The following is a 13515-nucleotide window of genomic DNA, read 5'->3' as shown; positions in this document are numbered from 1 at the left end:
GGGAATGCAAAATGGTACCGCCACTTTGGAAGACAGTTTTAACAGTTGCATACAAAACTAAACATATTTTTCCCCTATGATCCAAAATTCTTGCTCCTTGGTATTTATCCAGAGGAGCTGAAAACTTATGTCTACACAAAAGCCTGCACATGGATGTTTATAGCACCTTTCTTCATAATTGCCAAAACTCAGAAACAACCAAGATGTCATATAGCAGGTGAATGGGTAAATCAACTCTGGACCATTCAGACAATGAAGGTTATTCAGCACTAAAAAGAAATGAGCTACCAAGCCCTGAAAAGACACGAAGGACCCTAAATTGCATGTTACGACATGAAAGAAGCCAATCTGAAAAGGCTACATGCTGTATGATTCCAACTATATGACATTCTGGAAAAGGCAAAACCATGGAGAGAGTAGAAAGACCAATGATTGCCAGGGATTGGGGTGGGGGTAGGGAAGTAAACAGGCAGAGCACAGACGATTTTTAGGGCAGCAAAATAATTCTGTGTGATATTATAATGATGGATACATGTCATTATACATTTGTCTAAACCCATAGAATGCACAACACCAAGAGTGAGTCATAATGTAAACTATGAACTCTGGGTGATAAAAATGTGTCAATGATTTTAACAAATGTATCATTCTGGTGGGGGATGTTGATAGTGGAGGGGCATGGACGGGGCAGGAGGTATATGGGAAGTTCCTGTAATTTCCACTCAATTTCGCTGTGAACCTAAAACTTCTCTGAAAAATAAAGTCCATCTTTTTTAAAAGGACACATTGAGCCCTCACTGCCTTGACAGTAATGGTATGAGTCTACAGATTTATTTGTCTCTCCTACTAAACGTAGGCAGAGGCTGGGTAATGTTCACTGGCGAATCTTCCAATGTACCTGCTCATAATAGGCATGAACAATAATAACCATGATTTATTTGTTAGACAAATGGTTCCTCAGCACCTACTGCCAGGTCCTGTTCCTCTCTAAGGGTACAGCAGTGAGCAACAGACATGGTCTCTGAGTAGGAGAGGCGACCAGGAAATAAGCACGATAAACAAGAAAGGTAATTTCAAATAGCGGTAAGTGCCATGAACAAAGGAAAACAAGGGGATGGTAATCTCTTAAGCACTTAATACTTGCCAGCCACTATACTAAGGCCTTTGTATTATCAAGCTTAACCGTCATAATAATCCTACAAATTAGGGTTATTTTTCATTCATTTTATAGGTAAGAAAACCAAAGCTAGTAAGATAAAAAGGCTCGCCCAATGTTGCAGAGCCACTAAGGGGTGCAAAACTCGGGTCAAATCCGTTTTCTGACTCCCAAGCCCATGCTCTTAACCATTCCTGTACCTCAGGCATAAATCTCATGACCAAAAGACAGGAAAATTGCTTTTCCCGTAAAATATCCTACACCTCTGAAAGAAAAAGGAATCATGTTTGGCATTTACAACAAAATCTATGGAGATAAATAAAAATGTTTTCAAGCTTTCTATTTGCTCGCCTTCTCTATGCTGTGCAGGAAGTGGCTTCACTGGCAAGGGCAGCTCCGCCCTTGCTGGTTATTGGTACATCACCTTTTACAGAAGAAGGTGTTACTACTCCAGGATTTGGGGGTGGGGTACCGCTCGGAGGTAGAGTGCATGCTTAGCATGCCGAAGGTCCTGGGTTCAATTCCCAGTACCTCCCCTAACAATAAATAAAAATTAAATTAAAAAAAAAGAAAAGAAAATATAGATTTTACATTATTATCCTCATAGGAGTATATATATATTTGCATAAACCCTCTCAAGTTTCTGCATTTTCTGTATATCTACCCTCCCAGAAGAGTTCTCTTTGGCAAGTAGTGGATTCACATCAGGGGATTTGGTCTGAGTACACCAAACAGAAACAGTCCATTCACATCAACCCAACAGCAACCTTGATGACCCATGACATATCTAACCACCTCAGACCGCTGGCCAATATCCACTTCTGTTTTGGAAATACCTCCTCTCCACCCCCCACCCCGCAAAAAATCCTCTCGTTGTCTGTGTCACAGAGCCTAGCTCTTACCTCCCGAAGATTGTATCGATTTTAATTATACACATTTATTTGTCTACTTATTTAATGTTTCTCTCAGCCATGAAGCATGAAGAGGGCAGGAGTCAGAATTGGTCTGTCCATCACTTTATGCACAGCACCTTGCACAGTGCATGGTAGATATTAAACACTTGGTAAATATCATCTGAATGGCTAAGTGAACAGAAGCATTGATGTGCAAGTGAGCTGCTCACAACTGTGCGAAGGGAGTATCCCACAGGAAATGCAGCTTCCCAGGAAAAGCAACTGAGGTAACAGAGAAAAGGACACCCAAGCAGGAGACCCAAGTCACCCTTCCTTTAAAAGTGACGTTAACAAACCGTGGGAGGTGACCTGGCGTGCTTGCAAAGAGCATCCAAGTCAGAAAGAGGTAGGTGTTAATTACAGCTCCGCCTCTAAGACTGAATGTTTCTGAGCCTCAATTTTCTTATTGGTGAACATGCAGGTAATGATGAATGAACTAAATAAGACAAAGTCTGTGAAAATGCATGGCAATCAAACACGGGAGGAAGAAACAAGCTGGAAGAGCCACTGAATGAATCTCCTCTCTGTGACCTAAGCAAGCAAATTCAAGTCAGTCTGGTCTTAAAGCAGAGTGTTTATGGAGGGCTTCGACCTCCATCCTCTCCGAAAGCCCTCCAGTGGGAGAATTCACTTAAAATGAAGGGAAATTCAGATTGCTACTCAGTCCCTTCCAAACTGTGGCCCGAGTGCCACGGGTGACTCAGCAAGTTTCTGGAGCCCTAGTCCACTTGACCTTGGTGCTCTGCTCATTTCTGGCATCAGAGAAAGAATGGCCAAGCAAGAGCCCCAAACTAGCTAATGGGAGGGCTGTCTGAGGAAGAATCTAGACACCTGTGCGGACGTGCCACGGTCCTCAGTGAGGCCCCCCAGCTGGAGCAGGCTCCTCCCAACAGTTGAGGCTGGGTATTTTCAGCGGTATCTAACTTCCTCACTTTTTTTTTTTTTTAATGGTGCGGTGGGAAGAATGTATTTTCAAGTGAAATGTTATGTTTAAAGTTAGAAAAATATAAAATTTCAAAGCCCCAACACAAATAGCTGAACCACAATGCAGAAACTTACTCTTAGGTAGAAGGGAAGCCAGTGAGCCCTAGAATTAACTCTGCGCCACAGTGAGAAGCACGGAAAACAGGGCTTCTTATTAACTGCTGATCACCCCCAAGTAAGGGACAAAGCAAACACAAGGGATTAGCCAAACAGGACTTCAAGCCACCGTCCACTGGTCAACCACAAAGGCTCACATTGGCAGAATAAAAAAAAAAAAAAAAAAACTATTAACAATGTTTTTAAATCCCAGAAAATGAACAGTTCCGTATGAGAAAAGCCACACGAGTGGACGTCTTAAGAAAAATCAAAGTTTAACTTTAAATACACTTTGCTCTGGTGGGAAAAAAATACCACAGCATCTGCCTGCAATCCATTCTTGACTGGTTAGAATGAGCACATCCTAGAATAACTCCTTGGTGTTAATTTCACAAAGGATGAGCAATCTACTATTAAGAAGCCAAGAGGGTTCATTTTTTAAAAATCACGTAAGAATACTAAATAGCCATAAACAAGTCACCACAATTTTCTAACAAGAAAATAGTATAGTTAGCTTATCTTCAGAAAGGTAAATTTATGCATCTTAGTTGCTTACCTCCCAATCATAGGCATTAAAACTCCCAACGACCAATTCAAGAACCCAGTGTTGCAGACGATCTGCATTTTGCTTAAAATCAAAGATTAACACTCGGCCACAAAATCTAAGAGGGAGTGGGAAATGGAGTGAGGAAAAAACATTCATGTTGAAGTTATGAACATATATGAACAATTCCAAATTTCTGCATAGGAAGCAAAACAAGTGGGATTTATTCCTCTGAACTTTTGTAGAAAATGTCAGAGCTCATTTTTACACAGTCTTGCATAGCTGTCTACCTGTTTTCTGAATGTAATTCTCTTTTGCAGTAAAATATTAAGTTCTCAGGGATGGATCTCAGTTTTCTAGGGCAAGTATACATGACTTGAGGGGGCCTCTGTAAGACGAAGCGTATAAAATGATGAATATAAATTATGCAGAGGGCACTACAAGTGAGGGGCCCTGGGCGGGAAGTCCCAGCAGCTTCCCAGTAAGTTCACAAGGGTGAGAACATACCAGGTCTCACATTTCTGCTTCACCCACACGGTGTCTTGCAGAACACAGGGCATTTTATAGACACTCAGTACATGTTGATTACACTCATGTCAGAATCAAACAAAGGACGTGACTATGCGATTAAACTCAAGGTCGAGGCTTGGCCCATCTAAATGGTTCAAGATATATCTTATCTCTTCATTCGGTTATACCTTAAATGGTAGTTTGGATTGAACATAATTGGAATTCATGTTGATTCTGTTATTTAACGACTGTCATCGAGTAATATTTTAAAAATTAAAAAAAAATGTCTACCCACTATGGTAGGAGAACAAGCAGAAGATTTTTTTTTTAATCATCAAATAGAAGCTGGATGTACGTGAATCAGACTAAACACTCCTGTTCCTGTGTGTGTGCCCACTGTGACACGCAGCTGGGATCCGTGCACGCTCCCTTGCTGACTGTGAACATCTGTGGCCCATCAGCAGTGGGGTCACCCCATGAGCAGAAGAGGTTACCATTCCAAGGAAAACCTGGAGGAGTTTCTGATGTGTTGACGTATTTCCTCATTCTGCCTGCCAACAGTTAGCACACTGCGTCTTTTTTAATAAATATAAAATAGCAAAAAGAAAATTCACACAATTCTTCAGTTTCTGTTTAGAGGTATGAGGTATTTTGCAAGCAAACAAACTATGAAGGAAATGACTCACTAATCCCACAGGTGTGTGCTCCGGGCTTAGCATTTTAAGTGCTGCTATGCAAAAACACTGCAGAACTCCCCACCTGTGCTGAAGTCCAGAGCTAACAGGATCAATGCGTGATAAAGGGCAGATATTTTGTGAATGTTCCTGAAAGTGAACATATGAAGAATCATTGATCCAAACGACTGCACTCTGTATGCATCTGTGAGGAAAATTTCTTAAGAAAAACCCACTGTTATCAGTAACCTTAGTCACATCATAACAGAACTTATTAAAGGCCTTTCTTAAGACTGACAGGACTGCATAAAAAGCATTTTTAATGTCTTCATTGAAAAGAATATTTGTCAACAACTTTTATAACCAAGGAACACATTAGCAAAAAAATATTTCCAACATATGATAAGAAGAAAAAGCTTTAATGTTGTTAATCTATGAAGAGTTACAATTAAGTGGTCAGTAATGAGACAATAGTAGTCCAAGAAAAAAATAAGAAAAGGACGTGAAAAGAGAGCTCACAGAAAACATACATGCCCAGCAAGTATTTTAAAACATGCTAAACCTCACTCATAAATGTAAGAAACATAAATATAAAAATAATGAGCTACTTCTCAATGGACAGATCACAGTAGGGTCCGCTCCCACGGTAGAGATGAGAATGCCCACAGTTGGCAAGGGCGGAGGGAAAAGAAGGAACAGACACTCTCATTCTCGTGGACAGGGTGTGTTTGGTGCAGCTTTCTGGAGGGCAGTCTAGCAACAGCTTTCACACTTTAAAATGCTCATCTACTTGGACCCATCAACCACTCTTCTATGAAATGATCCTATGGAATTCTCAAACAAGCTCTTAGAAAACATACTCAAAGACACTCTTCACAGCCTTGTTTAAAAGTTTAGAAACAAATTAAGAAACTGGAGAGAGCTTAACTCTCCAACCATAGAATACCATAAAGCCACTCAAAAGAATATAGCTAATCTGTATGTGCTGATTTGAAAAGAACAATAACTTACAGTTCTTGAGTTTTCAATATGCCGGCCACTGTTCTAAGCCCTTTATGTATGTTAATGATCTTACTGAAAAAATCTCCAAGATACAAATAAGCGAAAAAAAGAATGTTGCATGTGTGCTATGACTCTATTCATACTGTATATATGATAAACATCATATATAAATAAAAATATATACACATACACTTATATACACACAGAAAAACTGGGGGATAATACAGAAGGAATAATTTACAGTTATCGAAGAAGAGTGAGACTGGGAATGGTACTTGGGGAAATAGAAATGTTTACTTTTCATTTTTATAATTTTCTGAATCATTTAAACTTTTCACTATGTACAAGAATTACTTATATTTTTTAAATGTTAATATGTGTCATAATTAGATTAAAGTCTGCCCTTGTCTGTTTAATTTTTTTCTTTCTACTTCCACATATTTAAAAAAAAAACCTGATAAATGTTATTTAGGAAAAAGTAGCAATATGAGAAAACATTAAAGTTTCTTTTTATACCTTTCTATGGTATAAGAATTTTTAACAGGAGCAAGCATTACTTTCAAAATTAAAAGATCTACTAAAAATCAATATTCACTAACTCCAACAAAAACCCCTCATCTCCCTTGCTTCCTTATGAAACCCCAGAATATAAGAGTTTGGGCGAGGATATCCATGGTCCTAAAACATCTGTCTGGCTGACAGTCTTTTTCCTCCCAATATCAAGTCAATTTAATAGTAATTTTTTAAAAGACCAAGTTTAATTACAAGCAAAACAAAAACAGTGGGGGAAAATACAATTATCAATGTGTGAATTATAATGTACACTGATCTATTTATTCTGTGTAACCCGTGACTTAATGACACAGATCAAGGAAGATATTTACGTGCACATCCATAAAGCAGCCAGTGCATGGCGAGGTGACTGTTAACAGTTACCAACAGCACCGTCGTCACCATCACAGCCACTGTCCCCTGGCCACTTCCTATGGGTCTAACACTGAGCTCCATACTCCACACACTTAGCATGTTTAATTCCCACAACAACCTAGGAAGATTCCTGGTTAGCTGATTCTTTACTGGAATTATATAAAATTATAAAACTGGGGAGACAATTTTAGGGTGGCAAATAGCAACCAAAATCTACAAGCAACTGAGACTAGATTTCCGGTATATACTCCTAACCCTTTCACAGATTTTTTTTTTTTTTTGAGATATTTTCACCAGAAACTGACTGTGAATAGTCTTCACGCCCTTAGTTCCAAAGGGCGTTCCTCCTGGCTACTCCTTCCCTGTGCATCTGTCCGGCACATCAGGTGCAGGGGATGCAGGGCCGCGCGCCTGAGGTCCTGTCACCGCTCGCACCCTGCAGGGTCCTACCTGTCCAGCAGCAGCTCCAGCACATCTTTGGTGGCGGCAAAGCCTCTGTACGTCGACAGGAAGATGCTGATATAGGTGAAGTCATTGTCCCCGAAGGCCGTCAGCAGGTTCTCCACAAGCTTCTCCAGGGTGCCAGCTTTGATGGTCCTGATCTTACAGGTCTCGTACTGACTGACTGTATGTCCCGGAGGAAGCTGGTCCCCTTCAACCTGTACAACAAGTTCACGAGCATCATCAGGAAATGAAAGTAAACCTGAAAACACTGCAGTAGCTGAGGTATGGCCTGTCACATTTTCCCTTTGCTGTGATTTAATTTCCCTGCAAGTCAGGTGAGGCAAACCTCTCACCTGTGGGCACAGGAGAGTGGGACGGGAGTAGGGCTGCAGAGGTGATACGTGCGTTCCCTTCCTCTCTAGAAGCAGAGGTCTTACTCCGCAGACGTTACATCTGCTCCTACGTACTTCCCTACCAAGGACTAGGTTGCTGGCGCATTCTGTCAAGAATGTTTTCTATGACCCCAGGACTGAGTTTAGCAAATGTTCTCAGTCATTCCCTTTTGCAGTGTTCCACAGTAAAGTTTTCAGACTCATTCTCAAAGACAGCTCCTACACTGGTGTGCTGGAACCGGCTCGTACTGGCTTTGGAGAGCTGATTTTGTAACTTTTAGATTTGGGTAAACCAGGTGACATCATGTTGATAGCTTGAAACAAAAAAAATCAGCCATGGAAGGAGTGTGTTCTCCACGGAAAAGCAGGGAGATCTGACCGTGATGTGATGCGCGACCGTCCTCGGAAGGCAGGATACGTTCTGACTCAGCATCACCAGGAGTCAGCAGAGATGGCTGAGAAGGGGCCGCACCAAACAGGCCTCGGCTAACCTCTGATAAGTAACGGAAAGGGTAGGTGGGTGCATGACCCCCGCCTTCTGGAGACTTGCGATGGACAAGAGAAGACATTTATTTGCTCATCAAAAGTACCCATCACATGAGAAGGACACCGTGACTAATATTCATAGGTATACCTGCACGTTGGGAACATAAACCATACTATTTAAAAACTGATTAGTGATAAAATCTGTGAAGCTTAAAAACTGAGTATGAGGGAAGAGAATTAAACTGAAGAAAAACATGGGTGTGCCTTACACGCCGCAATAAACCTGTACCTAACAAATCCTACAGCGATTCGATTTTCAGAGTTCAACCTGCCCTTCACAGGCGCTAGGGGAAGATGGCCTATGGAGAGGATCCTTCCTGAAAGCAAATAATCATTCTAAGTGATCCAAACAATCACCAGGCGACGTCCCTGAAGTGTTCGTTTGGTATTGTTTTACGTTGGATGGTGCTGAATTGAAACAATCAGACACGTGAAAATTAAAGAAAGGGAGGGGAAAAGAGAGAATCAAATCTCTAAATGATGACATGATGCTTTAAGCAGCATGTTTGCTCTTCCTTCGCTGGGCCTGTTGGAAGTTAAACCACTAGAAGGAAATTAGCAGGCAAGACTGCATTCCATTAAGACCAGAGTGGAGGCCATCACTTTTAGAAGGGGCTTAGAATAGCTTACTGTCATCACGGCTAACTGCTAGCAGGAATTAATACTAAGACTCCAGCATATGTGGTGGGTGGCTTTTATTTCTTTATTTAATTTTGAAAGATACTTTGAGTTTACTAAGGAAAGGAATCTGGTTCAGGTGAAATACTGAACGTTTCTTTAGGCCCCTTAGGACTGTGGACTCGGATCCTGGCTTAACAATTACTCTTTCTCTCTCTGTGTGTAGTTTTAGGACTATCAGTACCCACCTGTCTTCCAGGAGCTTCAGTTAACTTTAACTGGAAACAATAAATGAAAAAGATACATGGTTTCAAAGTTTAACTACATTTTAAATTACTAGGTACAGTGTTGTCCTAAGGGTGTGCTGTAAACACTAGCTCCAAAACAAAAAGCCCTGTGGTCAGGTTTGGGAACTTGAGAGTTAAACGAGGTCAAATATATTTCTTTGCTGCAGAATTTCTTCAAGTCTTTAAAATGCTAACATGTTATAAAATTCCAAGAGAAAGATACGGTAGATGACATTTCCTAATGGATTTCCCTTCAGTCTCAGGGCATCTTGCATAACATTAGAGTGAACCTTCTTTGGAAAATGTTAGCGTCGTAAGACACTGAGATGTATTTAAAAATTAATTCGCATTTGCCCCCTTTCACTTAAAAAAAAAGAAAAATCAAGACATTCTAAAAATAAAATGTTAATTTTTATCTTCATACATCTATATTCCTTTGATCTTTTTCTTCAATACAAAATTTAGGAGTGTTTTATGTGTTTTACTTTGTCGCTTCAAAAAATCTGGTCAAAATAGTTAGCAACCGGATAATATTTAAAAGTATGGTTTAGAAATATGCCTCAATGTCAAATGTTAACAACAAAAACAAAAGGAATGGTGACTTCTCAGTTTCTATGGATGCTCAAGCTCTGACTCTAAATCAAGCTTCCTTAACGTGGGACAGTGGCAGCGCTCCCTCACCAAACTGTTTTGTAATTAAACGATTCTTATTTTACTCACAACGCAAATTCCACTTTAAAAGCTAAATCTTTTCTTACTGAAAGTAGTAACTATTTAAAAGAACTAATTTTTCCCTAAGCAGGGATGTGGCGAAAAAGTCAAACACAGAGAAAAGTGCTTGTCAAAGAACCTGATGAAGTGGGTCCCTTTTCCTGCCAGAAAGGAGATTTGGCAGGAAGCCAAGGCTCCCCCTTGGGAATGGAATCTCGTTGCTCATTAACCCAGTCGCTTCCTTTCAGTCTTCCTTTCACTCTGAAAAAAAAAAATCTCAACGTGCACGCCTAAGCCTCAGAAGTCCCTTTAATGGTTGCTGTTCCTCAATATTCGCATCTGTACATTAGGAAGAACCATGCTTGAACTAATAGAGTATTATGAATATTTCTATTTTAAAAATTATTCTCTAAGTGCAAAGAGTGAGCATGGCAATGTCATAAATGAAGTCTGGGAACTGCTCTGATGCCTAAAGTCACCCTCACAAAAATTTACAACGCATGGGGAGGTGTCAGAGCACTGGCTTAATGTCATTTTCTGCACATTTGCTAAGCACCCTAGCATCTATTTGCTGTAGCAGGGGGAAGACCAGGTTTCTGAAGATGAGTTTTAATTGATCAACATTCAAATAAAGTACATTTTTAGAAAATAAAAATGTTGTAATTATCTGCTTGGAATTATTTGGAAATAAAATATACAAAAGTGAACCACAAAAAAGATACTACACCTTACGGTCAGACTGGAGAAGCTAAAATTTAAGTTTCATTTTTGCAGCAAAATATTCAATAGCTACATGACCCTTTCAAGAGATTTTAGGATCTGTTTTTGTTTGTAATATCTCAATACCTTTGAATTCTAGTTTAAAAGAATAGTTGGGAGAGGTGGGGGGGAGAGCCTTGGCAAACTAACCCAGACACAGAGAGCAGGGCATGGGGCACTGAGCCTGCCCTCTGGGTTAGCACGCTAACAGGAAACAGCTCAATCTGGATTTAATCAGAGACCATCGCTTTACTGACAAGATCACTGATACTGAGGCCACAAAAATGTTTCATGATTGTTTTTTTGGCCAATCCTTCTGCCATTAGAATTCAGCTTTTCCTAAGAGAACACAGCTGACTCCTGTGGGGTAAATATCTAAAATTCTGCCCAACTGTCCAAGTCATGGAATTTCCATAATTACCGATTTGGACACGAGGGGGACAGGAGAGAGAGTATGTGAGAGATGAAATGTGCCATATTTCAATTCTGCTTCCAGTCACTGAGAAATATACTTTCACCTTCTAAAACACACACTGTTCACAACTTGGGTGCGCCTAATCTGAAAAAAATTTTTTTTTCCTTCAATCAAAATAATCCTTTAGTCATCTGATACTTCCACAGGGAATGTGTTAAGTAAACAACCTCATGAGACTGGAGACGGTATGGAGTCCTTCCCCCCGTCAGGCTTAGCCTTCAGTACATCAGTTCTCAGGCGTCCTGACCTGAGCCAAACGTCAACAGTGAACACTATTCGAGTCATAACTTCCTAAGAAAACCTGAAACCCAGAGCCAGGGTTTTACAGAACACGTCGCCATCTGACCATTCATCCCAGAACACCAAGGGGACATTTGACATTTCCTATTCAAATGCCCTACAACCACCATCCAGTAACAAGAAACCACCCCAGGATAGGAGATGCCAGAAACAACTCACAAGTCAACTGATCATCTGTCCGTGTTGCCCAAATACATAGAGATTAAATGTCTTCACCAGGCAAAGAAAAAATATGTGGAAGTAAAGGCACACAGCAGAACGTTATGGGAAGGGCAGTGTATCTGAGCATGGAGAGTTACTTACACGTGGGACGTTCAGAAAAGTAAGGCATAGTCTGTACGAACCCCAGGCCATGTGGCGTCAGGCTCGGTGTGAGCTTCTGCACTGTGTCAACTTCTACTTTGGGTGTCAACTGACTTCTTTTTTTGCTAGGTTAGGGTTGCCAGGACACCCAGTTAAATACTAATTTCAGAAAAATAACAAATAATTGAATAATTTGGGAGCAAAAGTATGTCCCGTGCAGTATTTAGTACCTACTCATATGGAAAAATTATTGATCGGAATTTCCAAACTAACTTGGCATCCTGTATTTTCATCTGCTAAGTTTGGCAGCCCTCTGCTAAACGCATACAAAGGGTAGAGAAGGGTTCTCTCATCTATTCACCTACTTACTCAGCCACACATGAACTAAATGATACCAGGTGCCGGGAACCATCCAAGGCAGTAGAGATGTAAGGTAAATAGTACACAGTTCTGACACCCAGGGTGTTCAGTCTGGGGGAGGAAACAGACACAAAGAAACCATTATGATGCAGTGTGAGTAAAACAGTAGAGAGAGAGGCAGACATCATGAAAGAACCAGGAGGGACCCAACAGGGAGGTGGCATCTGAAGGTGACTGGAAAGATAATGGTGCCACCCTCATGAAAGAAAATTGAGGAGGGGAGGCCAGATTTTGGTGAGGCAGAAGCACTGAGTTCCACTTTTAAAAATGTAAAAATTGAAGCATCTTTGGAATTTTCCAATGTTACGGTCCTAGAGGCAATCAGAATCCAAAAGCTGCGGAGAGGGGTCTCAAATGGAAACATGTAGGAGTTACATCAATTAAAATGGCTTCACTCTTCCAGGCAGAGCGTGCAGAACAGGAAAGAGAAGAGGGCCAAGGATGCCATCTGCAAGAATACCCAAGTTAAGAGGGTTCCAAGAGCAAAGACGTCAGCGCTAGGAGAAGCACCGGCACATGTGAGTTTACACTCACCTGATCTGTGGTAGCTTTTCTGGGCAGAGAACCCAGAAGAAACCTTCACTGCCAGGTTCACATACATGCCAACATCTGCGCCTTCCATCTGATCATGCAAACGTATTGAGGTCTAGCCAGGAGCACTCTGGGGCCAGCCTGTCCCGCCTGCCAACTGTTCACACCTTCTCAAATCTGTGCTCAATGACAGCATGTTGGTATGCGAACCTGGCCATGGTGGAAATCCTTACACCATGGAAACTGGTGAAACTGGTGGCAAGTCAGGGCGTTTGGTCCGGAGAGATGATTTATCAGCACACCACTGCCTGGGAGTCCCTCTCAGATCATGTCAACTCTCAATTCAAGAGACTGCATACTGGTAGGTCATTTTTCCCTTTCGGGGGCCACTCCAGTTAAGGTGCCTATGTTGTCCCCGTGATCTCTGACCCTACTGAAGATAGAAAACGATGCCCCTGAACTAAGAAGACAGCAGCCACGTGAGGGAAGAGCGGCCAGAGGAGCACGTGCCTGACAAATGAATGTGCTCTAAAGAAAAAAAAACAAGAGAGAGAGAGACAAGATCCCCAAAGTTGACTCTGCTTGAAGTTCGTGTTAGGATGTAGTCGGATTCTATGATGAGCACCTTCATCTGCAGGAAAATGCTAAGAGAGCTGCAACAGCAAACAAGGGTCAGTGTATCATCACACAGGAACCCGCCCCGGCCGCCGACCTGTCTCAGCGGGGTTTCCTAGATCCCCCGCAGAGTCCAGGGGCACGCTCCCGGGGAAACAGGAAGTTGTGCTTTCCATCTCCCAAGAAATGGTGGTCCTCCTGACTGTGAATCTGCTCCGCCCAGTGTTCACCCACAACAGACCAGATCTTCTCTGACGCAGACCCCTGA

General features: G+C 41.5%; 1 protein-coding gene across 4 annotated transcripts in view; it reads right to left on the bottom strand.

Moving 5' to 3' along the window:
• The window catches only part of RGL1 (ral guanine nucleotide dissociation stimulator like 1), a 257097-nt gene that overhangs the window by 74242 nt on the left and 169340 nt on the right, over positions 1-13515 (bottom strand). For all 4 annotated transcript variants that reach the window (XM_010988516.3, XM_010988518.3, XM_064478083.1 and 1 more), the window contains one exon: positions 7297-7505. In XM_010988516.3, coding sequence (XP_010986818.2) covers positions 7297-7505 — 209 coding nt within the window. The remainder of the gene's footprint in view (positions 1-7296; positions 7506-13515) is intronic.

The sequence above is a fragment of the Camelus dromedarius genome, chromosome 23 (genome assembly GCF_036321535.1).
Source record: "Camelus dromedarius isolate mCamDro1 chromosome 23, mCamDro1.pat, whole genome shotgun sequence".
Classification (NCBI taxonomy): Eukaryota; Metazoa; Chordata; class Mammalia; order Artiodactyla; family Camelidae; genus Camelus; species Camelus dromedarius.
Note: the sequence above shows the minus strand (reverse complement) of the source record. Positions and strands in the feature narration are given on the sequence as shown.